The following is a 26,858-nucleotide window of genomic DNA, read 5'->3' as shown; positions in this document are numbered from 1 at the left end:
ATCCTTTCTCAGTATTGAGACGACGGTCGTAGCGGATCATTGGCAAGGAAAGATGCTGAGTAATAATCTCATTATGTATCGAGAAGACTTTTACTCCAAAAGACTTGGTTCGGAAAAGATTAATTTACGTTCTCATTCGTGGAAGTGGATTTCATTGTGCTTGCAAAAAGGGCCTTGATTTAATTGAGGGTGAAACCTTGCAAAACTTTCAAATCCAAACCAGGTTATGTTAGGTTCGGAAAAAATCATAATTTTATGAACTCAATTTGCTGGGATTTATGTAAATTAGAATATACTCTTTTCTGGTGAGTAAAACAAAGGTAGAAACTGCATACATTGTGAAATTGTTTTTGAAAAATTAAAATTCATGTGTGATATTAGCATGACTCTTTGTATCTATAGCATGAACACAAATTGATCAACTGAATGTAAAATCGTTGCAATCGATACTAACTTATTGCCTTTTCATGCAACCACAATAGCGTGTAATTTTCATCCCTTGTCATACCGAATCGAAAGAAAGGAAGTATCAAATAATCCTAGTATCCCAACAAAGCAGTAGCACGTCACGCAAATACGCTTATTCGTGTTCATGCTTATCCCGAATAAGAAAAAAAAATCCGTCTTTGGCCCTTATAGGGCCTCCACGGAAGCAGCCTATCGAGAAAAAGGTGGCAATATATTGACGGCCGTTTACTTTCTCCTGACCTTGATCGACGCCAAGGTATGCAAAGTCACGAACGATTTCATGTTGGTCGAACCGGAAATGACGTTCCTTGCTTTTGGGCTACCCGACTAAAGGAAATAAGAAAGGAAGGTGCAAAGAGTCAAGATTTTGTTTTTCGCTGTACCTACAACCAATCTGACCCGAATTCGATTCTGTTTTCGCTATCGAAAATGTTGGCGGGTGGAAAATTACTTCGATTTATTTTATTTCAAACACCATCGCATCGGTAACGCTTCCTAGAAGGGTCATCATTAGTGTACGTGAGACAGAAACAGCAACTGTTCGAAATGGTAAACCGTGCACGGATATGAAAGTGGAAACAACCCTTAACGCATTCGTAAGGCACAAAGAACCAGAAAAAAATACTAACAAAAATCAACATTCAACAGTAATGATGGGTAACGAGGTTGAAAAAACGAAACATCGTAACCTTAAACCGTACCGTGAAAGGAAAAAAGGACTTCGTTCGTTCGGTATGCCTTTTTATCCTTTTTTTTGCTCGCGCCGACTGATAACCAAAGTTGAAATCCAGTAGCTCCAACGCACTGATAACCGGTTGGAGCATTTTCAAGGGTGCCTGAGAGCATCGGGTCATCGATAGTACCATTCTTCGTCTCAGAGCTGTTCGTTCGGGATAGTAGGTTTTGTCTTTGAAATCCTTACAAACAAAAAGCACACAATGCTTATTACTGTATACATACGCAAGCCTAGACGGCACGAGTGCAATCCGTAGTGGAACCGAAAGATTTTCTCACTCACTATGGGTATACAGTGAACAAAATAAAAATATTTCTCCCAATTTTCAAATAAAAGTTGTTGAGCTTTGGCTGACACATGACCTTTTACAAATAAAATATTCTATTTGTTTGTACAATTTGCGTCTAGCAGCAGCAGGCAGCATAGCATATTTACATTTCTTTTGTGTATGAGCTTTGCTTGTGAGATGTGAGTTAATGGTGAGCAAAGTGATATCGCGGTGAGTTTAGTATAGTGAGTAAAGCATAGCCGAATGGAAAACTGTGATATGGTTGTACTGGCTCAGCATATGCATTGTGATAGTGGAAGGGCATGAAAGTGAATCGACATACAGGGTTGTTAAAGATATTTTGTTTAATTCATTGTTTTTTTTATTCATTATTTCTTCTGATTGTTTATGAAATGTTTGTACAGCTAACTTTTTTTTACATATTTGATTTTTTAAATTAATTTTCATGCTGATGGTCTACTGCTTTAGATACTTATTATTTGTTATTTACTACTTCAATTCAAGGTATCATGTAAAGCATTTGTTATGTTGTCTATGAAATATTCTGCCAACCAACAACAAAGTTTTACATTTACAAAGTAGTAGGCCATACAAATACAATTAAAGGTCGGGACAAGTCAGGGATGCAACAATCGCAAACGCCGTTAAATCTATAACACATAACAAGAAACTGATCCGATGAGTCAACACGAGTATTACAATCCTTTGCATTAAGTAAAGAAATAGCCCGGAGCGATCTTAAAGGGTCGTATATTTTTTATTCTTTTGGTTTTAACGGCTAAACCGTTACCGGTAGCATGGATGAAGCATGTATTGTATATGAACAGTCACCGTATATGTATTAGCTCACCGTATTATCACTAATACAGCCATTCAAGAATATATATTTTAGATATCCTGCTTTGTTTTTTATTGTGTTTTATTGAAATTATGAATCGTGGATTTAATCACGATTGAAGACTAGAATAAGTTTTTAGTAAAATTCTTAGCTTCTCTCTATTTCATCTTCTCGTAAATTTTAAATTGTATACCATTCGTTCGAAATAATCCTGCTGTTGTAAACAAATTATTTTTACGCCAACAGTCACCGTCACTGCGATTCTTTATGTCGACTGATCGACCGATCTATATCAACCGATCGACCGATTTATATGTATATAAATCTAGATATGGCAGTTTCGGCATAAAGGAGAATCGTGGTGAACCGTGGTATATTTAAACCAAAAGACAGGGACAGGATGATGAGGCAAAGAAACCATACTATTTTTGGTAGGAAACAAGCGAATAAAGGCAACTCATTTTTTGGTTCGCGTTAAGCATCCCTAAGGAATTTCAATGTATTCGTGATTTTCTACATCTACTTTCGTTTGTGCACCATACATATATTTTTAGCACTCTAGCAGTTAAGTTTAATTCCTTGGTATAATCAATGGGAACGTTCAGACAAATTTCAAATTTTCTTACGAAACCCTTTAATCTGTCAAGATGGTCCCTACCCTAGATGGTGTACAGTCATTGAAAATAGTGTAAAAAAACGTTCAAAGTTTTTCATATAATTTGACGTTTTTTGCTCAAAGTTCAGTGAAAGCGAGCCGTCATTAGCTCAGATTTGTCAATACAAATATAACATGTGCTATTAAACGGGTGATTCATACTGGCCAGATTTATGTTATTTGTTTTTTAAGAACGTAAAAAATCTGCTACAGCTGAAAAGCTGTTCGAACACCTCGACATACCCTGTAAAGTAGTGAGTTGCACGAGGAAACGTCTCATCACAGCATGAGCGTAAGCTTCTCACAGCAGCCTCTCACATCGTAACGACGAAGCTTCGCGTTATCCAAGAAGTAAATCGAGAGAGCCAAGCTCAGTTATTTATTTTTGAACCGCGTAGCCGAACGCACGCACGTGCCGAGCGTCAGTTTGAAATCGAAGCCGGGAGTTTTGGCGAAACCGTTGTTACGAAGAAATCTTTAACGTAAGTGCAGCATGCATATCATAGCATAAGACACGTATTGGGAGTGTAAATCTGTTACTTTTTTTGTTTTAATTTTATGCTTTATACACATTGTTAAATACCGTGAGTGAGTGTAAGTTTGAAACCCAGTGCACCGGAAGTATTTGACGATGTTTGATACGAAAGGAAAACATTTTGTTTATATGAAAGTTTAAATATCATAAGAGAAATAGTTACTGCCAGTTACTTGTTTGGTGTTACAGCGTTGGAAATGGTCGAAAAATGACGCGTAACGCGTAAGTGCTAAAGTGTGCATGTCCATTGTATGATTGTGTCGATCTGAGAAGCGAGTGCGATGCAATTTGTACATGAAAGATGGTGGAAAGCGCATTTCGGTGAATGCGTCCGTTGTTGCGTGGATCTGCAATGGAACGAACGGTGGTTGTGTGTGCGGGATTTTTTTTTTGGTTGGTTTCCTTGTCGAATGACGCTGTGGGGACGGGATTTTCGATGGTGAACCAAGCGACACGCTTGATCAGTGGCTGATGGCCAAACATCCATATGCGTGTGTGTGTGTGTGTGTGTGTGTTTGTGTGTGAGTGTATATATTGTTTGATAGAGAAACAGACGCCGCAGGGTGAAATGAAACGAAAAACAGGTTTCCAACAAGAGAGAAAGTTGCGAAAGCAACCGCAGAAATCAAACAAGCGAACCGTCGCGAACGTTGGCCTACTCGAATTGTCGCTCTGCGTTTGGTGTGTTTCCCTTCAAGTGACTGTGACTGTGCGTGTAAAAATAAAAAAACAAAGAAACACATTCGCAAATTTCCTTGGATTTTAAAAAGTTACTTACTCATCCTGGACCATGTCCTTTTGGTACGTGAAAGGAAAGCAACCAATAAAGCAAATAACAGTTAAATAACCGAAAGCATGTGGGCGCTCGACTGTTTGCCCCAAAACGCTTGGTCTTCCGACGCTAAGAGCAAGTTATGCGTTAAGTTCTTGCTGTGTGGAGCACGTTAAGTGGCGTTAGGATGAAATACGATCATCCGCAACGTGCCTTCGGTGAAAGGCCCGGTTCGGTGTTGTACAGTGAATTTTCTAAACAAAAACAACAAAAAAACAGCCTTCCCGTCAGCCAAATGCCAAACGAGTCGTTCTGGCCATGTGGCCTTCATCTCAAGTGCGATGGGCATCCTTTTTTGGGGAGTGTCTTTTTGTACCAGGAACGACCAGAAACGTCCGTAATCATTGGGTAGAACGTTTTGGTTGTGTAGCCGAAACCGGACCGGACGGGCACGCTACTGGCAACTGTTGAGGCTTTCCGAAATGATGCTGCTGCTGCAAAGGTTTAAGTAACAAAGGGAACCGAAGAGTCGGTGCAGCTGCGGTTTGTGAAAGTGGTCGATGTTGGGTTGTGCTCCGTTGCATGAAAGCAGAGTGTGCAGTGTTATTGCAGTTTTTTTGTTTCGGTATCTTTTCATGATTCCGCAGATTGCGGCAAACTGTAAATTCGTGCATTCTATCAGTGGAGAATTTTTGGCTTGGTGGCCAATCAATTTGGCCTGGATGGTCTTTATGAAATAAAAAGACAAAAATAGTGACAATATGCGCTCTCGAAGGCAACATTTCATTGGTATATTTCGTGGTGTGAAGTAGCAAAATTAATTTTCCAATTATAATGTGTTATTTATATCTCACATCTCACTTCAAACAGAGCATGCGTATGGAGCGCAAACTATGCGCTATAATTAAAATAAACATTTCATTTTCATCAAAGCTCAACACATCAAAAGGCTTGATTGGGCTGCGATTCATTCGGTTCATCTTGCATCAGCATCGTAATGCGCTTCCTACATATCGATACAACTGCTGATTTTCCACTCCGTAAGCCCAGCATCGGTTCTGCTCACTTACAAACACTTTTACTAATGCCCATTAGATGCGCCAACATGGTCGAACCACTGCGGACTACGCGGGCGACTCTTTCACTTTCTTTTGCGCTTGATTGGGTGCAATTTCTTCGAACGCTTCGCAACATGCAGACTCATTTGCTTTCAAATCATAACCTCCCCCTCCCGCACTCCCTCCATGGAACGCCCCATCGGTTTTTCCACGGGGATGGTGAGATGACCGCGAGGCAAGGTTGTGTTCGAACACTTGAAAACAGCGAGATGAATCCGTTTGGTTTGAGGTTTTTGATAGAGGGATTTTTTCCTTCTTAATCAGCAAAGTGTAATCATCATTATGGTACCGATATCCTATCGGCAAACCATCGGCCAAACGATGAGCAGCGCCATGAAGCTGCGTAAAAAAGCAACCCCCCACCCCACCAAAGCACGTGGCCTCGTTAAAGGTTGATCATCATCGAACCGTCTCCGCTATCATTATCGGTGCTCATCTGCACCGGTATCACGGGTGAGGCCATTTTCGCCGCTTTTTGTTTCACACCGCTAGTGCCGTATCTTTCTAAGCCATCGGCATTTCGTTATGCAAAGTTAAGAGTGTGCCGGCCTGCCTTCCTTCGCCCCTCCTTCCTCCTTCCATTCCGGTTGCCTGCAGATGGAATATTGATCAGTTTGGTAAAGCCAAAAATTTAAAACCAAAATGTAAACCACGGAAAAAAGCAGCAAAACATTGGAGAGCTGGCGGAAAAAAGTGGAAAATTTTCCATCAAAAGAAAAAAACACACCACGAAACACGAAACACTCTTTGCACCGAAGAACGATGATGCATAAATAAACTGTAGAAGAAGCAAAACGAGGTTGTGATGTATCAGTGGCGGGTTTGCTGAAATTGCAGAAATAATGAAATCGAAAACCCAATCGCGAAGGCAGCCGAAAACATGAAATGAAAATTTACAACGAAAGAGAAAGGGCTTCCAAGAGTGTGTTTCCATAATGATGGATGGATGCTGGGAGTTTCATACAGCTAGAAAGAAGCCATCCGTGTGTGTGTGTCTGTGAGGGAGAGAAAAAAGATTCCAGATTCCTTCAAACGAGTTAACGTTGGAGCTCGCGAGGAGGATTAAATCTGAAGCAAAATTGAACCACGGACAAAAGGAAAATAAGACAAATTTGGCTTACTGAAGCTAGAAGCTCCTCAAAAAAAGCATCTCCCAGACCACGTGGAGCCCAAAAATCGATGAATTGATTATTGATTATGATTTAAAAGTGAATTTCATGGCTTCACTGTTCCATGATAAGCAACTTTTTTTGTTGCTTGCAGCATAATTATTCACGCTTCGAATCATCGGATAGAGATTCCGATGAAGATAAAATATTATAAAGAAAATAACAATAGCATTATAAACCCAACCATGCTTCTATTGGGGGCGAGGTTTAAATTAAAATATTCCACACGGCTGAAGATCACCTGCTTAAAACGCTGCACAACGGATAAAAACAAACTCGTTTCCATCTCATTTAACCACGAGCGGACGCTTATCAATTGGTTCCGGATTTAACCAATGTGTTTGTGTGTGTATGTGTTTGTGTGTGCGTTTATGTGTAAAACCACGTTTGGTTCCACTTTTCGTGTTTATGTTTCGTTTGCATGTTTTTTTTTCTACTTCTCTATATTGAACGGTGAAGTGAGAGTTTCCTACCCGTTGTGAGCTATCGCGACATGATTTGTGTTCTTTTCCCCTTATTTTCCCTTCCAGTTAGTGTTGCGTGTGAACTAGTGCTGCAGATAAGAAAGTTGTGAATTGGAAGTGTGGTGTAAAAGAGGTGAGAAAAAGGCAGAAGAAAATCCATGAAATAGGAAAAGAAAGCACAAATCGTACCGGAACGCAAACTGCGCGAATATAAAAAAAACCCAACACACATAAGAAAAAAAAACGCAAATCAAACAAACTAGCGGCATCATAGCAGGGAGACCACAAAACCAACGAACGAACGAAACCGTCGCGCCGATTCCGGAACTACGCGGGCAATCCGGAACCAGCGGAATAGTTACCGCCGGACCCCACCATATCACAAACGAAAGGAATAAAATCCAATCAATACGACAGATATTAGCGTGTGGCTTAGTCCCAAGCAAAACACTTAGCAGACCCGCGCATACAGCAGCAGAAGGTAAGTGTTGCTCTGGGCATTCGTTCGGTAGTTTGACTTCAAGGGTATGGGTTTATTTTTTTCCTCCTTGGTCTCTACTTTCTTGCGATATTTTTGTGGCTTACATTTTCCGCCACGATATCAGTGTCACATCTTTTTGCAGTCACAAAAGTAGGTCTTTACTTTCCACTGTTTTTGAAGCACTGAGGATACGGGTTTTCTCAGCTGAAATGGTCATAGATGTCACGATATGCGAACGATTGGTCATTTAAATAAGAATTTAAGTGTTTTTAGTATGCATTACAATCTGTTCATAATTATAATTAATTTGCAATGTAACTCATTCAAAGAAATTAAAATCACAAATATTTGAAAAATCGTGAAAAGGTCATTTCATTAATGAAAGAGTGATATCACTGAACAAAGAGTCATTTAGCACGTATAACTAACTCTTGAAAAGTATCATGATTCTTTTTGGGCTCTGTAACTCACTCATGAACGAATCATATCAGTTTTTACGTAAATAATTCATAAAATTCACTCTGAAAAGCGTATTTTATATATAAGCATATACATTGTTATGCTATATACATTGTTAATAACTCATATAAAGAATTATCGCAACTTGATATACACCTGTTTCCAGCTACGTTCAAATATCGTGCCATCTGTCTCAAACCGCATGCCGTCTGCTTCAAATCCCGTGCCATCACCTTCAAAAGCGTGCCACTACGGTCAAATCGTGTGCCACTACGTTCAAAATTGACAGCTCGAGCTGAAGGCATTGCCGTACCAAAACAAAACAAACACTTTTGCTAAATGATTCGCAAATATTGCATTGTTTTTAATCGGTTTTCGATAGCTAAACGAATAAACTATGGATTAATTGCATTTTGACTCTATTTTTCATCAAACGGGTAAAAAATTGGCAAATTGTCAACAAACAACAAACATGCATCCAAGCAGCTGTCAATTTTGAACGTAGTGGCACACGATTTGACCGTAGTGGCACGCTTTTGAAGGTGATGGCACGGGATTTGAAGCAGACGGCATGCGGTTTGAGGCAGATGGCACGATATTTGAACGTAGCTGGAAACAGGTGTAATTTTCCATTTCATTTGTAAACGTACAAAACAGTTCGTAAAATATTTTACATTCAAGTCAACATGAAACTTAGGATGATATTGTATTAGGACGATTTTGAACTCCACTGTCCAACTGTCAGTTCCAAGAATAGACGAGCTAGGGTTTAAAACTTCAGAACATTTTCTCCATTCAATGGAGTATCTAATGAATTGAATTTAATTCGACCTGATTGGTTAACCTTCACAAGAATATATACGGAAAAATACCGCCCAATGTATTCACGTTAATTTTTACATTGTAAAGCCATTCTACGCTATCCTTTTGCTATCCTTACGGCATCACATTCCAGCACGTATCGACACGACTACCATTGGGCACGGTCGATGGAAAATCAGTTTGAATGGGAGCTCGGAAAAATTCGATTATCTTTCACCGCGGGTAAAATCGTCGCCTTAAAAAAGGGTCCCCTTTGTGATTGTAGCATCCGCAAACTGATCCACTTAGATTCACTATTTGTACAACGTTACCTTTCACCCGAAACCTTGGAACGCATCATTTTAGAGCACCTTTTTATACGCATCGCAATAAGGTTCGAAGTTCGAACCTTTTCCCCTTTAGCGAAACGATGAGCAGCCGATAGTAGATCGCGTTGAGAATGGAGTCGCATTTCTTTCACTTTTGTAAGATGAAATAAAAAGAAACAGGCAATCTTGCACCAAATTTGGCCTCTTCCCTGTGTGGTTGCTGTGGCGGAAAAAATACAGTCATTCTGATGCTGGTATTTTCTTATTGCTACAATCTTTTCTTTCCAAAGAACAGCAAAAAAAAATTCTCTCGATGGACCTATCCGGTTTGGATTGCGAAGCGGCCCCGGTTGACTGGTTTGGAATTGGCATCTAGGCAAGCACAAAAAATCCTGTACCCCAGATGCCCTCGATGCGAGAAAGCTGTAAGAACAAACAAATTCCTGCTCTTCTTTGCTACCATCACGAACGCATTTGCGCCATTCCGTTATCAGATGCTGACGGGGTCGCGTTTCCCTTTTGCCGGTGAACAAAACATCCTGGGACCACTTTAGACTTTCTTTCTTGTTCCGTTTGTTTTTTTTTTGTTTGCTGCGTACACATTCGCCTTCCGCGCCACTTCAGCTGATAACGGTTGGTTCTGGTTAGAGCACGCGCGACCAAAGCGGAAAAATCGCACCCGAAGGGCGACTGTCTTCCGGAGCACCAGTCCTGCGGAAAAGCTGCAGTAATTTTGACGTTACAAGTCCCGCGAGACCATTTTCATTTCGTAACTCCCTCCAGCAGGAAACGCACAAATGATGAACAAATCAGAGAAGTGGAAAGTTGAGAGGGCTAATGTGAAAAAGTGTGGAGTGTTGTGTTTTGCTGAAATATCTACCAAATGGAACAAAAAAGGTTCGGCTGAATATTTATGCTTATTTTAGTTAGTTGAGTTAAAAGTTTACTGTGATAATGGCAAATTTGATGGTATGGTAAGGAAGGTGAAAACTGAGTTCAATTCAACTAATAAGCTTAAAAAGTTGTTCCAAATCGATATCCAAAGTTTGTTTGATAAAAGTTGTAAATACATTGTAATTTGATCATAAACTTACATAAATAAGTTTTTATTGAAGTTTCCACAACGGAAACAAACGGTTCAATTGGCTCGGTAAAAAAATAGCGAGGGAAGTTCAAATTTGTTAAATAAACGAAATTAAAAACGTGGGCTTTTTCTTCTGCTTTTTGGGTCGATACACCCATAAGTCCCAGCAAATAATGTTGGTCCTTCCCAATGTTTGATTTTTGGAATGGACAAACAAAATGTCTGTCCCCACGATTGGTCCAAAAAGGGCAATGAATGACTTTTGTGGCAGTTCGTAAGTCACCTATTATTACAAACTTCCCCATTGTTCAGGACACGGTATGCAGACATAACAGAGTAAGCATGGCCAGGCAATGGTTTTTTGAGGGAAATAGAACCCGGAAACCATTTCGGAGAGCGTTTTGTGTTCGAAACAATAACAAATCCGGTAAAAAAACAATATGAAATGGTAAAAAATAGCGTAAATATGAAAGCTGCCATATATCGCAGGACCATCGTAGCGTAAATTTGGGACTTCTTGCATATTGATGAGGAGATGTGAGACAAGGAAAAAAATAACACGAACGAACCAGTTTGATATCCCTACGTAGAGTTGAATTCCGGAGCAAGGACCATTAATTTTTTGGTTGTTTGTGGGAGTTGTTTACCTGGGTAGTATTTTCCCAAGCTAATGAAGCATTCAGTTGACCATTTATTATCACCAAGGGATGCCCAGCTTGGGACGGCACCTTTTTGCTCAGTACCAATGTGAGCACATTTTCCTCAAAATTCTACACCAACAGCAGCGGTTTGCGAGTGGGGTGTCCACAAACTCATTACCTTTTAGCAGCAGAATTTCTTCTTGAGTGTGTTGAAATTGCGTCCCACTTAAGTTTGGAGTTAATTTGATCAACGATGTTCAAACGAGAATGGCTTCAAAGGTGCTAAAAATACTGCCACAAAAGGAAACGTACCTACGCAACGTGCCAAATTCGTGGACGGAAGAATGGTAATCATATTATAGAAATTAATGTGATAATTTTAATGAAATAATTTACCTCAGTCGCTCAGGCATCAGTTGGATTTTCTTTTATGCGGAGAGCAGTTTTCCCGAGCCGCATTTTGAGCACATTTGCGTCAGTTCGTTTCAAGGAAATACGAGATCACGGCGTTTCTATACGAGGGCGCAGAAAATGTTTCGGGATCTAGCGTTGGCCAGAAGTTTCTTATCCCTGGAACTGGTGATTAACGGACCGGCCATATTTACGCGAGGTCATCAATTTTGGTCTACCGTCTGTCTTGGTGTGGAATCGGAGATGTGCTGGCTTTAGTCCGCAACACCCGCCGAATGTGTGCTGTTTGCCCAGGTCCTTAGGCGCAATAAACACTGATAAGTAGAGATCGCGCTGGATATCAATTTTCTTCCATTTTCAGTCCACGCACTTGTGCCGCCATCATGTCTTACCGGTTGAGGGCACATGAGCGCCGGAGGCACGTTACACGATAGCTTTCTAACGTAACCGAACCTTCCGCAACATTTTGGACACTTTTGTCATGGTGGAATTCGGTTTTCTTTTACCCCTGCTGTGCCATCTCTGCCTTTCCATGTGTACATGATGTTTTTTTTTATTGGAACGTATCGCATTGCCAGGACGAAATTTGCGAACAACGAACATAGGAATGGATCTGCTGCTGCTGCTGCTGCTGCTAGTGAGCGAACCAGCGAACGGCGCGTGGTAAGTTCAGTTGATGATGGTTTATGGTACATACGTTGCCGGAAATCCTGCGTACACAAAGAGCCGATTTTTATAGAACCCATGCTCGAGGTCGAAGAGAATGGAGATGAAGGAAGTGGCAGAACGCCGCCGGAAGCTTATCTTTCCCGCTGGTTGGGCACATTGGTAATGGAATGGAACGTGTCTGCAGGCAAGGCAAACAGGCGTCATCTCGGAGTCATCTCGTAAAGTGCACGATAGCCGTGGTAACGCATGACACAGAGTCGTTACATACGGATATTGCAAAAAAAAGAAACGAAAAAAATCACTCTTCCATCGTACTAAGAAAAAGCGAAGCGAGAGCGAACATATTTATTGCAGTGCGAATGTGTTTGTCCCCAAATAGATGATGTTTAAAATTGCATTTTCTGCGAAGACGTATCATTGCCTTGCTGCTGGAGCATTTCTTTCCAGCGTTGTCATGCTCCCATACATGCGGCCAGCGTTCCACGAGCAAAGCTCACGTGTGTCAATGATGCAGCAGGTTCTATCTGGTCGTCCCTGTTAAACATTCAGGTAAAATTCACCATCATCGTTTCATTCAATTCAATCGCGTCCCTGAAGTGTTGGGCGTCGAGTTGCGAACTCACGCTTTATTCAATCGTTTGGAAATGTCCTTCTGGAAGATATGCTTTTTTCCTGAGAATGTCAATTACATTGCAAGCACAAATCCACACAAGAAATTGAACATGTCACTACAGAAGTAAAAAAAAACAGGAGGGAGTTGCTCCTTAACCAAGAATCCTTTCGGTGATAACAGTGTTAAGCAGTTCGCAAGGATTACATTCCAGCGCCGTTCAAGGATGAAAATTTTCTACGGATAACTGTCATCACCAGCGAGCAAAGTTTAACAAACAGTTCCTAGGTATATTGACACACCTCGTTTTGCCCGGACAGTTCGTTGACTGTTTTGGTTTGGAAAAGTTTTTCAATAATTTCCCCATCAAAAGCATCGATAAACCGATTCCATATTCGTACGGACAGTGTGAATCGTATTTATTTATAGTCTTCAGCTGGTTCAAGACAACCCGAACAAGCTGATATTGAAAAGTTCCGTTTCCTTAGTGAGATGAGATGATACATTTCTAGGGTGGTTCTGTCCGGACATTTTTCTTATTCGGTCACCATCAAACGGTAGACAAGTTTGGCGTCCGGGTGTCCCATGGTGCTTTGTTACATTCGTTTATTCATACACGCACACGCACGGTCGCAGTATATGCGAATAGCAAAGTGAACCCTTTTTAAGTGGTGTTGGCGCCTAGCTGGTTGTGAAAAGGATGGCCCGATACCGTATTTCCGTGCGTGGTCCTTGTGTGATGGCAATATGATGAAGCTTTTGTCGCAATGTGTGGTGTAGCGCCCGGTTTGACGGGACGGGAAGAAAAAACGATTCGAGATAAGCCACGTTTACTGAGCTAGCCCCGAGGTATGATAAAACCATTATGATGCATGCTTAGAACAGTAAACTAGTTTGGGGTATTATATTGTAGCACATCGACCAAATGTAGACATTTAAGCTTTTAATACAGTATTAAGCATACCTGCAGGCGCAACATTATAATATGAGTTACATTTTCTGTCCCCGTTTTTTTAGACTACATCACAATATGTTAAGCTCTTAATTGTTGGAACTGAATCCTTAATTTCAATAAATTTCCATAAATACTAATAAAGCTGCAACTTATATTTCCACTACACTTATAGCAAGTATGTAAATAATCTCATTTAAGCTTTTGCATTAAGCATTTTAAAGTATGTTTCCGATTTTATAAAATCCTCTTATTAAATGTAGCTTGTCCCTTTCTCAAAACTTTATTGCGAGAGACGCATTTAGGATGGTCAGCAACATGCACAAATTGTTCAATGAAAGGCAATGGCCATAGTGGTACACATGAAGAATTTCCCTGATAGGCTCTTATGTAAGGGAAATGACTCGAGGGAACACATAAAAATTTATGTTTCATAAAACTCCATCCTGTCGAACGGCAGTGTCCTGGTTGGGTTGTCAGCACTGAATGGAAGCAGTGTGCGATGCGGACCCATTGCATGCCCAATCGGGGAATGTAACGATGGACATGTAGTGGTTTGAATGGAAAAAATGCAGCTTAGTCAGTATTCCATTCGACGTTGGCCCGTCCAGGCCTGTCAAGTATAGAGCACCACGTAAAGAGCGTTATTACTGACGTGCCAGGTCAGGTTTTAATTAAGGAAGGATCGGATAAATTCAAATTGGTTTTTGGACATTGCTATGCAATGAAATCGAATTCTGCTTTGTATTCGAATTTGAGATTTGCATTTGTTAACTGGTAGTGTCAGCTTGGGGAGAATACGAGCGCCTTACTTGATAATGAAGGACTTCAAAATCTAGAACATCGCACTCGTAAAAGCATTTTGAAGCGAGGAATGTTTGAGTTGCTCGCAGCAGCATAATGGAATATAATTTAATCAGCCATCCAAAAAAGAATGTGGTGCGGTGAAAGCTTAGACTGCTCCATTAGCAGATATTGTGCAATTTTGAAACGATGTACCAGAATATTGACATCTGAATACGACGTCACGCATAACTGATTCCCGAACTGGTCATTTGACTGTAGGTTTGGTGTAATGTACCTACATCACGAACCCACAGCGGTCGAGGAAACCGAAACACGAAAACGGGCCTAAGTTTCTGCTCCATCAATTCGTCGCGCTTGACGTCTCCTGGCAGGAGCGTTTGCCGGTTTGCCATTCTCGTTTCGGGTGATAACGAGCGTACGAAACGTCACCGGTAAGCCTGTGAGAAAGTTGTTGGACTGTTGGGCCATGGTTAGGGATACTTCATTAGCGTAACCGGTAGCAACTCTTTGCCTTTGGGAGCCCTGCCTTGATCCCTAATAACCGTTTTTCTGGCGGATCGCGCCCAAACCCGCACGACACGTCTTCCGCGCTGCGGTGATATGAATTATTCATGGGACGATGGATAAGATTGGTGGTGGTGTGGCCATCAGAACCGCAGTCCTCGTGGGGTTCTCGACCTTGGCAAAAGTCCTCTCACGAAGAACTTCTGTGACGAGCACTTCGATCGGTTTCAAGTAGCCGGGGAATCCTTTCGAGAGTTGGCTTTTTCCGACGAGAAGTGCTTCTTGACAGGAACGGAACGAGGTTATAACCGCTGGCGCTTCCACAGGAAAGGGCTTGAGGCAGGCTTATGTTGCACTAAGATATATTTACGCTGCTGGTGAAAAGATACTATTGCTTAAGCTGCTTGCAGGACAGTTGTGAAAAGTTCGTTCGTCGAAGTTTGAAGAAAATTTTGTGTTAGAAATAAATTTATTCATGAATCGACATTTGGCCACATCTGGGGAATGTAGTAAATTTGTTTATTTGTTCATCAAAAAGTTGCACATTGAAGTTCGTTAAAACTCATGAATATGATTGTTTATTTTTATTTCTGAACCTTCACTTCATATATTTAAGCATTAACACGGTATTCTACTGCTGTCGTTAGTTATGCATGAAATAAAATTCCAAAGTAATCTGTTATGGATATTCATGCAAATAACATAAAAAATATCGATTAGTTTTTAGCTTTCCGTTTCATAGAGCTCATATAAATTTTGATGTCGAATGCATTTGGTGCCGTCATATGCATCGTTGAACCGTTTTCTGCACATTGGATTTAACATTTCTCTTTTGCATTTTGCCAACGTTGCACTGGGGCATGAAAATTGTGCCAGAGTCTGTTTTTCGTATTTCACTTTCGTATTTTTATTTTCTACTATTTGCTTTCGGCATTGTTAAAATCTGTTCGTTGGTAAAATAGTGTTCGGATATTTTGTTCTTGTTGTTTTAGAGCAACGAACAAATAAACTTATGAAAACCTTTCGAGTTATGTTGCTCAAGTGTAGCATGTAAGTGCAATCATACAAAATATGATATAAAAGGCAGTAAAATTTAGATTCACAAACCTCAGCAGTATAGTTTCAGTATATAAAATATCGGGAGAAACAATTAAATGATCGTTAACAAATTTTTATATCCGTGTAATATCCGTGTCAGTTTGAGATGCGCACATTTTGAACGGAAATTTTGAATATAAACATTTCCCATCATAATTTATTGCGTTCTTCAATAGAAAAAAAATATTTATTACAATAGGTACGATTGCATACTTAACACTGTTCCACTTCTCTAACCTACTTCAATGTTTCTTTCGGCACTTTGTCGTTAAAGTTTTGCTTCACCCGACACGACATTTCTCCATCCGACGGTTGTGGTTTTGTGAATCGCTTCCTTGCTTTCCACTTTCGGCAGCAATAATGGCTGAGTGAAATTAGTTGCCACCGGAGCCGGAGCCGGTCATAAAATATCAATCGAGTTTCTCGTTGATGGAAAGCACAGCGACATTCGTCTTAGGATTCGTTTCGAGAAAGAACGCGAATAAAAAGCACTTTTACTCAATTTGTCGTAGTAATTGGTTTAGTGGAAGCACAGTGCGAGTGTTTAAGTGATGATATTTTGATTGATTCTGCTACTTTCCATTTGTGTCGAACGGTGGAAAACCCAGAATGAAAACTAATGAAAAATTCGTAAGAATTGTCATTGGCGTTATAATGGATGAGTAAAGACAATCAAAAGTTTTGAGAAATTTCCCTCCATTTTTGCATAAAAATAATAATCCTTATAGATAAACTTTACTTCTTCAATCAGATTGTACTTTTAGCAGTGCTTGTTCAATTTTTTAAATGTTTTTTTAAACGCTTTATCTTTTTGAAAATCACAATTGTTATAATTGTTTTATAAAAAATAAATCAGCATCAGCCTAGGTATAACGATTTAGGTTGTGTTTATTATCCAAACTTTACAAGTGATGTTGGTACAACCAGCAATCGTTCTTTGGTTGAAAGTGTTTTTTTTTTCTCTCATATATCCTTTCTATTCGCATCCGGGTTTATTTCATTTTAGTCCACCGTTCACGGTTGGTGATGTTGGGAAAAAGTAGGAATCTTCAAACGGGCGCTCTCATGTTGAGTGCCTGACGAGTGCTTTGTCAGAGCTGGAATTGGATGAAAGAGATGAAAGCAAATCGTAAACCAGGTGAGTTAAGTGTACTCACCCACCTCTACCGCCTTCGCACGTCGACATTGGGACGGAGGTGTTCGGATGGATCGAAAGCAATTCACTGCAAGGCGGCAGCAAGTCAGAAATAACAAGTACATTCTCCAATGGTGGGCTGTTTCGGCTCAGGATACTCGTACAGCAAGGATCGGAAAATACTACCATGACAGCGGATCGGTGTGTTTTATGATGCTGCTTCATTTGAAAAGAGATATTATTATGCTACTGTTACGTACCTCATTCAATTGAGAAATCCCCTCTCCATTATTTCCCTCGTGCCGATATAAACAAACCGACCATTGGGATCCGGTCTGAAACCTTTAATACGGCCTTCTCTGTACAGACCCTGGGTTGGGTTGCTTCGGAAGATCAGCTTAACGGTTGCCGAGTACGTAAATATGGGAAAATTTGATAAACCCATGTAGCGTTTGCTTTCCATCGAGTCGATTCGGGCATAAATCCGGCATAAAATTGGTGAACCATAATTCAGGTGTAGATGTTGCCACAGTAACAAAATCAAAGCGCCAGCTAAAAACCGGCTATCTTTTCCCAAGTATACAGAAGATACACAGCATCCGTTTAAAATTAGTGACGCATGGTTGCTGATTGACCTTGAATACCAAAACCAAGAGAAGTTGCTGTCTGGATAGTGACTTCACGTTGCCACACTGATTTCGAATCTTTTTTTCCAAACGATCAAAATGCATGAAGCTCGGTGCCACATAGTTAATCTTTACGCTCGAAATGGTCACCCTGGGGTGATGGCAAACTGCTACAAATCTTGACCCAAATCATTTCCGGTAATCTGCTGGCATCTGCTTTCCCAATGCTTACAAAATGCTAGAAATCATTTGCAGCGCACAATCAAGCCGTCAGAAAGGTTAAGTAGTTTCAGTTCTGCAAACAGAACAAACGCTACACTGCTGTTTGCAAATGTTCCGTGCCGTCCGTGCAGATGATTGGATTTGCTCTTACCCAAAAGATTCGCTCCGCAATCAAAGTCACGTACTGAAAGTGGGACGAAACTTAATTACACTCATTGCATTAAATACGTTGCACAAGTGTCGGTAGTAGTGACTGAGATGGGTTTTCAATCTGCCTGCTTACAAGCACTTAACTAACGAGGAGTTGAACGCGCTTGTACGTTTGGAACTGGTGGCCTGGTGACTGTAATCGTAGACGTATGTTGCACTTGGTAAAGAGGGATCTTTACAACTGCTGGGAGCTGCAATCGATGGTAGAACACTCTTGTGAAGTGCAACTGCGAAAGAAAGGATTCCTCATTCTACGAGGTTTTAGTGTACGAAACACAACGGTGGTGAGTAGGATCTGAGAGGATGTTATGTTGGTAGATTTATTTCTTCCCACATGCCGATATGATTTCTGCTCGAGAAATTGATGCTGCAACTTGCAACTGGAAGTGTGTTTCCTTCGGATTGAATTGGGTTTACGTACGGTCTCATAAATTCTCGACAAGCAATTACAAATTTCTTTTCTGTCCTTTGGCATTGGTCGATTCCTTTGCTACTTATAGTATGTGCTGTTGGTTTATAAGATATTGAAGAATTGAGCATCTCTTGTCTTGTATCAGAACTGCTGGAAATTATTTAGACAATGTAGATGATGAAAAAAATGTATAAAGCATATTATTTCAACAATTTCTTTTGTGACACTAAAACCTCAAGAATTCTTTACCAGTTAAAAACCTATCATTTCTGGCCATTGCCTTGATTTTACCCTGTAGTGAGATATTTAATGCTGCGTTCGGGGATGCGGTCTAGATGGGATTTGATCTCCGGTCCTGTAGAGACCGGCGTTAATACCATCTCCGCTACTGGGCTGCCCCAAGACTCAATTTGATTTGATATTAGGTTCAATCAAATCCAAAGAATTTTCACAGTTGATTAAATAAGTCATTTATACAATAAATTACTACAAAGGATGGAATATTTATGTACACTGAAACATACTAATAAACGGTTGTTATGGCGCTTCGAACATATTGATTTTTTTTTATTCATAAAGAACGGCCTGGCCGTATTGCTGAACATATTGATTTTATTTACAAAACATTTTCTTGTTGGAAATTTGTGTACATCTATTATCTACTTAACATTACCGAAGCATCAGTGAACAATTATCTACCTTCGAGCCATTGTTTTATGTTTACGATGCGACAAATGGCAATCTCTTTATTACTAACCATTAACAATGATCATTATCGTTTCACCTGCGTCTGTGTGAGTGGTACGTCTTCTCTTGTATCCTCTTGTTATCATCCTGTTCATTGTCATTTTATTGTGGCATTATGACTTTCGCGCTTTTCTTACTCCTTCGCTAGTACATGATGTGTGCGGAATTGAGGTGAGAGTGTTGCCAGCAAGCTGGCGGTTCCATTCCTGTAAGCTCCTTGCGTTCACCGCAAAAGCTGTGTTAATTGGTGTGTTAGGTAGCATTTTCGCTGGTGTGACAAAACCAGCCTGTTATCATCCTATCCGTACCTTTGGTAAACCACAATTACGTCTCCATTTCGTTTGCCATTCCCTGAGCCACGTGTCACACGCCATTGCTCTCCAATGTTCGTCGTTGAATCGTAATATTGATGTTAATCTATCGCAAATCGGAACATAATCCATGCCCGTGGGAATTCCAAAGCTTAACTCTAGGATAAACGCATACCCAGAGAGGACCGTGTCTCCACGCCTAGTTGATGTTTGCGAAACACGAATGATTGAAAATGTTCGCATTTTATTACGCGTCTACTTATATTCAACGGTTGAAGAAATGTACAGCAGCTCAACAAGATAAAGTTTATCACGTGGAAATTGCACAGGCATGTGCGTGATTCTGTTCACACTGTGCCTACAACTCATCAAAAGCGCATTATTGGTATTGGATTGCCCCGAGCGGATGTCGCGTTTAATTAAATGTCACAGACCGGCCACTTTTGTCCTGTCAGCGAGGTTGGAAGCTGAGACCAGACGAAAGCATGAGGGCCAGCAGCGTGACGCAAAGCGACTGGTTTCGATGAAAGTGATTCTATTGACAACGAGACATTGATTGACACTAGGCACTAGGGACACAAATGAGTTGGCTTATTTATCGGCATAAAACAGTCATTTCATTTGCAATGGATAGCATTTTCATTTGGTTTTGTAGCAAAAGCAGAATGGTTTGGGAAGTGCACCAATTTTAATCTCATTTTCTATTACGCATAGAAATCAAATTACTTTGTTCCGTAGCATAATGTAATTACCATAAGTAATTGGATACGGTTTAGCGAAAACGATTAGCTTAAACTGTGTGACGAATATTGCTTTTAGTAGATTAAGGCAATTTTCCTTGTTTGAAGCAAAATTTAATAAACGTATAAGAATAAATTCTCTCATCTCTATGTACTTGTTCGTTCTTCAAATGTCACCATTGAAACTGTTTTCAATTATCACAGCAATTTTCTGCTAGTTAATTAATTGTTTAATTTATTTTATATTCATGAAACATCTACTTTACGACTATTGGCTCAAGAGCAAGATTATTTCTGTTCCGCTTATATTTAGATTTTCTTCACGCAATTGAAGCTCCTATGTCCCAGTGCAGCGTGGCCTCTTTATCGCCGTTTCCCATTTTCTCCGTCTTTCGTTCTCAAGCGTCAGCTTTGTTACGTGAATACATTACCCGTATACCTAGATTTAAAGCTCACGATAGCCGTTAGTGAGTGTGGCCAAGCCCGAACATAGGCCCGGACTACTTTCGTTTTCTTTTCGCCGTTAAGCTTCGCGCCTACTTGACGACGATGTGTACCCGTCCTGTCCTGTACCGGTGGCCTGTCTTTCTTTGTGCTGTCAGCTCGATGGCTTCCGATGGCACCTCGACAACAATGAATGAAAAACCAAGCGTGATGTAAACTGTGGGCCGAAGCTTTCCTCGTCACACAAAGAGAGTTTAATCTAGTACAATTTCTTCGTTGCTTTCCTTCATGCGAACGACTTCGGCCAACGACACGAATAAAAGTGAATGTAAGCGAGAAGAATTAATGGTTACTTCTTCTTTTTTTTTTTGGGCAAACCATTTTCTTTGCCCGGGTTTGTCCTGCTCGAACGAAACCTTCTTCAGCTTTACAGTTCAAAGGTTATGATGCTTCAACCGAGCACTTGCATGCCGTACAGAACCGTACCGTGACCCCGGCTGACACACTCCAACCTATCCAACAGCTTTTTGTGTGGCAGACACCATCTTCGGTCTGCCATCTGTAAGTTACGCGTTACTATCGTTCTAAGACTTCGCCGACTGTGTCTAGGGGGAGCAATAAATTGATACCGAAGAATTACAATGAAACACAGACAGTGTCCGTGTTCGCTTTTGGCCGGGTGTGTGATGGTCTATCTCATTGAGATTCCTGACATGCGGAAGATCCCGGGAACGCTTAACAGTGGCCACATTACTAATTGGTAGGATTCTCGAATGGCTTCTTGTGGTGTTCACTTGTGGGGACACTTTCTTTCGCTTTGAGCGGGAACCTTTCCAAGAATACGGTAGCCGTGATCGTACTCCATTTTGGACTTGGACAGTGTTGGTGCGAGATGTGAGCACTGCGTGTGTAAAGAACCATTTTTATAGCCCATACGAAACGAGCTACCAGGAACAGGAATAGTTGTCCTCGCCTTGCCATACCGTGACGTGTAAGGAATGGGGTCTTTGTCGCTAGTAAAAGCGGAACAACCAGTTCGACTGATCCGACACGATAGGTTCACGGGAACGTGTTTCGCTTATTAATGGCCGTGTTTTATGAGTGGTTTTGGGCTTCCGTCGTTACTACCGGACGCTGAGACGCGTGAAATCTTTCCATCTAACCATGGCATGATCATTGCTCCGGTTCGGCAGGACAAACGCCGTGTAACGTCTCGGTTAAATGAAAGCACGTGGAAACACAAACATCATCGAGCCGTTGTATATCGTTAGCATAACAATTTGATGGAATCCCTTCGTTACAACGACGTGTGATGGTTTATTGAAACAGAATCCGAGCCTAAGCGAGACACATACACACGACTGCATGGTGCTGTGTGCCGTTGTTTTTCATTTATTTTTGGTTGTTTAAGGAAGCACAAGTACCGCTCAAACACGAGTATATGAACTTACCCGGGTGATAATTTGTGTAACTCAACATCACCAGTACCAGTGCCCTTTACCATCAACAGTCTCAACAGCCTGGGATATGTAATTGAGCGATTGAGCACGGCTTGAAGCGGTGCGGAAGGCAAGCTTAGCAAGAGCTTTGCCTAAGCACCGGATTTACTGTACTTGGGACGCCCCGAGTGAAATCATAATTACATCCCTTGGAAATGTGCATGAATTATGAATGACATTAAGCAGATATTTGCAACGGGAGTTCATTACGAAGCCTTTGCTGTGTGTGAGCGATCCTTCCTTGCCTGCGAGTGCCCGGTTGCCCGACTCACAAGAGAAGATGCTTATGCATCCGGAGGCCTATGCTATGATGGCGCACACATGCCTCACTTTCCATTTGCATTAGATTATAAACTTTGTGTATGGTGCGGTTAATGTGGATGCGACTAGCATCTACCGGTTCCAGTCAGACCATTAGCGAAAGTCTCACGGTAAATGGTTGTCGTAGAAATGATAAATCAACACTTACCCGAAACGTGTACGAGGTCACGTTCCATCGCAGGATGGGCGACCAGGAACGCTCTCTGGAGGGTTTCTGCTTGTCAAATAAATTCTCCGCTCAGTCAGAGGCGGAACCTTTTGCATTAGCTGCTGTGTGGCGTCCACCAATCGAACCCAAGCGGATGCCAAGGATGCTGAACGGCATTTCTCCTCCCACGCCAATTCCCCGAAGGGCTTCCCCATAAATCACAACATTTCTGCATAAATTATTCCCATCGAAAACTCCTTCAGTGCTACCCAAAACGTGGCACGCACTGTGATGCCAGTGCGGTGGTGTACGATGGCCCACAGCTCGTTTCATTTCGTCCTCAGGATAGGACGGCCGGAAATTGAATTGTTCAGTTCGATTCTGATGTAATTGGATTCCTGAAACTGAACTTTCTTCACCGCTTCTCGCTGTCTGTCACCTTTGGTACGAGCTGCGAGCTTTGTTTGCGAATTTCGTTGGTGTTTTCTTTTTCAAGCACACAAAGCATCTTAGCGAACTTTACGCAATGATACCGAATTTGCCCACGCAGTTAACGACATAGACAATGTGACAAATCAAACCTCGAAACGAGGTTGCTCGCACTCATTCAGTACCAAGAGGCCCTCCGGGATGAGGAACCGGCTGGCTGGAGTTGGATGTTGTGCCAAATGGGAAATAAATTCCGTGCGCGTATCGAAAACAAGCGTGGCACCTTCGTCGTTGTGGGTCGTGATGGCAGCTTCATTTTGCGGTGACAGTTGAAATTGTTTCCGTCGGTTTGTTGGTTTTTGCCGGTGGCCAGACCGGCTTCCGCTTCGCCGAGTTGCTGTCGATAAACCAAAGCACAAACCACCAAACCAGCCTGTTGCTGCGGTGGGCAATAAAGTTATCGCGGCACGACGCAACAACGCGGTACGGGTGGGGTTCGATTAAAATGTCAATACAAGCTGGACGATGCCGTGGATGAGGACGCAACGCATCGCCAATATGGTGAGTAACTATTTGCGCAGTTGTCGCCGTGTGCACAATGGATGGCCGGGGAACGAAAGTAGTGAAAACATGGTACGAACGTTATGGTTTGTCCGTTATGAAATGGTCAGTAAAGTTGTTAACGTTGGTCTGAGAGTGGTTACTATATCGCGAATCTGACACGTACATACGTCTAGAACCTGTCGCCCAGAGAACGCACGGAACTCGTCCGGAAGCTATCAGACAAGCTAAAGATTGCCAAAGCATAGTTTTTCGAGTGCGTGTTGTACGATCGTGACCCGTTCAGGAAACGAGATACGCAATGGTCTGGTTAGTGACGGCACTAGCACTAACATTGATGGTGTTACCACGATCGACAGGTGTCAAACACGTCGACATATTCCAGGTTAGAACTTTGGGAAGAGTTTTGTTCTGAAGAGTTTTTCAACGGATCGCAACATTTGCAGCAATTTAACGATGGAAGCTATCTGGAGAATCTGAAATCTGCTAGCGGACCGCTGGACGAATCGGACGAGGAAGACATCCGAACTGAGCAGCCGATGAGCTGCGTGGAGGATGTACTGCCGACCGATCCTCTAGAGCTGCACGAGAAGCTCGAAAATGAAACAGTGCGACCGCACGAAGCAGTGCGCAACATATCACAACCTAATCTGGCTGAACTGTTCGGTAAGCTCAAATCGGGTTTCTTCAGTGTGAACCTCCTTCAGATCGGTCAACACGTCCGTGGTGTAGTAGCGAGCATAAAGGATCGCATGCAAGCATATGTCGCTGACACTAGGGCAAAATTTGAGCACCATCGTCATCAGACGATGAATGCCGTAAAGCGCAAAGTGGATGAGATAAACGAGCAGATCCGCAACTACTTCCAGAACGAGTTTGTGGAGTACCGCGATGTTTGTCTGCCGGACGAGAACCATTGCATGCAGCTGCTGCACACACAGATCGACCAGTACGAGCACAAGTTGCGCACGAACGTGGACGAATGCCATGACAAGCTAGCGGAACATTTGGCCAAGCAGCGGCGCGAGATAGACGAAGCGCAACAGCTGATGAAGGAACCGTACAGCAGGATGAACAATTGTCTCAACCGAGATGCCGGGTTTGGGCGTAGCTTTCTTGCCTGTACCGGTGGTGCCGTTGCGAACCTAGCGAAACTGACCACGGAAACGATGCAATCGTTCGCAAACAGGATGACACACCTGTCCAGTGTGTTTACACAGCGCGTGAACAAGTTCGAAAAGTGCGTCGTCCAACGACGCCAGCTGATGCAGAAGAACGAACGAGAGGTGTCACAGAAGATGAAGAATTGCTTCAGGAAGCAACAGTCGCAACCGGAAGCCTTCTTCTGACCGTCGGGTTGAACACGATAAGCTGCATCAAATAAAATTATGGCACATGGATAGGTACAGATTCCGAAAGCAATGCATCCCTTTAAAAGGAAATGTTCCACTTTCAACAGGAAGCTTATCTCTACGTGTTTTCCCTCGCAACAGAGATGGTACGTCAAGCCGTGCTTGTTGCCGACTTTATCAGTTGGGCGACCATCTTTTGGTAGTACATCAATCTTACCATACTTGCCAAACGTGTAAACATGTGCCATTGAAATGTCAGCTAGTCAGGTATGTGCTGGGCGAGAAAAAGAAAACTGGCAGCTAAAAGAGGTGAGCGGCTTGACGCCTGAGATCTTCATCATGCCAACTGGATGTGATGTATTATAGCTTTTCTTCTCTGCCAACCGAACACCGAAGTTGAACTTAAACTTCACGACATGATACGAGCTATCGGGTGTTTCTAACTCGATTTGCATCCTGTCGCCTTACGTTGAACGCCTTACAGAATGTGTCGAAACAGGCAGGAAGCTAATAATCCCTTGTCCCATTCTGGAACAAAACTTTAAGGTATCCTCTGCCATCCTCAATTTCATTCTATTCAAGCATTAGCGAACGTGTATAGGTAGTTTGGATGGGAAATAAGCCTTTATCCGAACAACACCAGACGTAAGCCAGTCTTGACAAGTATTTAAGACTGTTTAATTCAACCAAAAGTTCAAGAGAAACTTACAAAGAAGGTAAAGCTGTGAAAGTGGAATTAATGTTTACTTTTGCAATGTACTAAAACATTGCTCATTCAGTGGAATTTTAAATATTCATTTCCAATCTTCTCATTTGGCAATATACGTGGAAAATCAGCAATCCCTAGCAGTGGACATGGAGTGCCTATGAAAATCGTTTCCCCCATATCCCCAAGCGAAAACAAACCATCACACAGCGAACGTCTATTGACATAGCGCTAACAGCACGAGCTTTACACAAGCGAAACGCGTATTTTGCACATTTCATGCACTGTTGTTGCTGCTGCAAGCACGTGTGCAATGGCAAATAAACTTTGGCTGCTACAGAATGCGCCACCGTACACAAGCTCACCTGCAGTAGACACCTGCAGTCGAATATCCCAATGCTGCATGGGACCGTGTGGAAGTTTGTAAGATTGAAATTAAAATTTAATTCCCGACATTTCCGTACAAAAGCATCTTGAGATACATCCAGCCGTTCTTTTTCTTCTCACGACTCTTCGTTCTATTTATTCTGCGAATGGATTGTCACAGACATACTACACACACAGAAAAAAAAACGATGGTCGCAGAACCCCGTTTAGAATGGTGCAAGGATCCATGGCTGTAAAGTAGAAGTAAGGAAAGTAAAAGTTTCTTTCTCTTCTGCTGCCGGTGGCCAAATTAAGTGCAGGAAGTGAGTAGATTGCTTTCTGGTCCGCTTACATTTTACTCTTGTTCGGTATGCATTTGTAGAGGGGTTTTTTTTTGCTTGCCACAGTTGTTGTAGCCACGTTGAACGGCATTTATGCAGAGTTTTAAGCGCCGGATATCAGCGCCATCCTTTGCATTTTGCCTGCATGACCCTTTCCACGGAAAGCATACCTTCAGGCTACGTGCTCATTTTAAAAGCATCGTGTTCTTATTTAAAACTTCTTACAGAACATTTCTCGCTGGTGGTTCTCGCGAACCCTCCACAAGCCATATGCAGAATCCTGTCAAGGGCTGCGTAGCAATTTGCCCACTGATGGTGGAGTGTTTTCATCCCATGCCCTTTCGGTTCATTACGACTGCTGAGCGACGAAGCGCAAGCAGAGAACCATCGTGAACCAG

At 41.9% G+C, this 26,858-nt stretch overlaps 2 protein-coding genes across 9 annotated transcripts in view; both read left to right on the top strand.

The window, feature by feature from the left end:
- LOC125760775 (uncharacterized) overlaps positions 1-26,858 on the top strand; it is a 122,155-nt gene that overhangs the window by 72,676 nt on the left and 22,621 nt on the right. For 2 of the 8 annotated variants that reach the window (XM_049421240.1, XM_049421241.1), the window contains exon 4: positions 7,111-7,525. The gene's annotated coding sequence lies outside the window, so the exon portion shown is untranslated. The other 6 variants (XM_049421238.1, XM_049421237.1, XM_049421242.1 and 3 more) reach the window with 6 other exon arrangements.
- Positions 23,623-26,316, top strand: LOC125760819 (uncharacterized). Its single transcript, XM_049421340.1, has 2 exons — positions 23,623-24,080; positions 24,142-26,316. The coding sequence occupies exons 1-2, from the start codon at positions 23,997-23,999 to the stop codon at positions 25,042-25,044; spliced, it is 987 nt and encodes a 328-aa protein (XP_049277297.1). The 5' UTR covers positions 23,623-23,996; the 3' UTR covers positions 25,045-26,316.

The sequence above is a fragment of the Anopheles funestus genome, chromosome 2RL (assembly GCF_943734845.2).
Source record: "Anopheles funestus chromosome 2RL, idAnoFuneDA-416_04, whole genome shotgun sequence".
Lineage (NCBI taxonomy): Eukaryota > Metazoa > Arthropoda > Insecta > Diptera > Culicidae > Anopheles > Anopheles funestus.
Note: the sequence above shows the minus strand (reverse complement) of the source record. Positions and strands in the feature narration are given on the sequence as shown.

Bases quoted from the DNA above. Each gene is read 5' to 3' on its own strand.
- LOC125760819 (XM_049421340.1), top strand. From the start codon at position 23,997: ATGGTCTGGTTAGTGACGGCACTAGCACTAACATTGATGGTGTTACCA. The intron at 24,081-24,141 runs GTTAGAACTTTG...CAACATTTGCAG, and splicing joins AACACGTCGACATATTCCAG to CAATTTAACGATGGAAGCTA.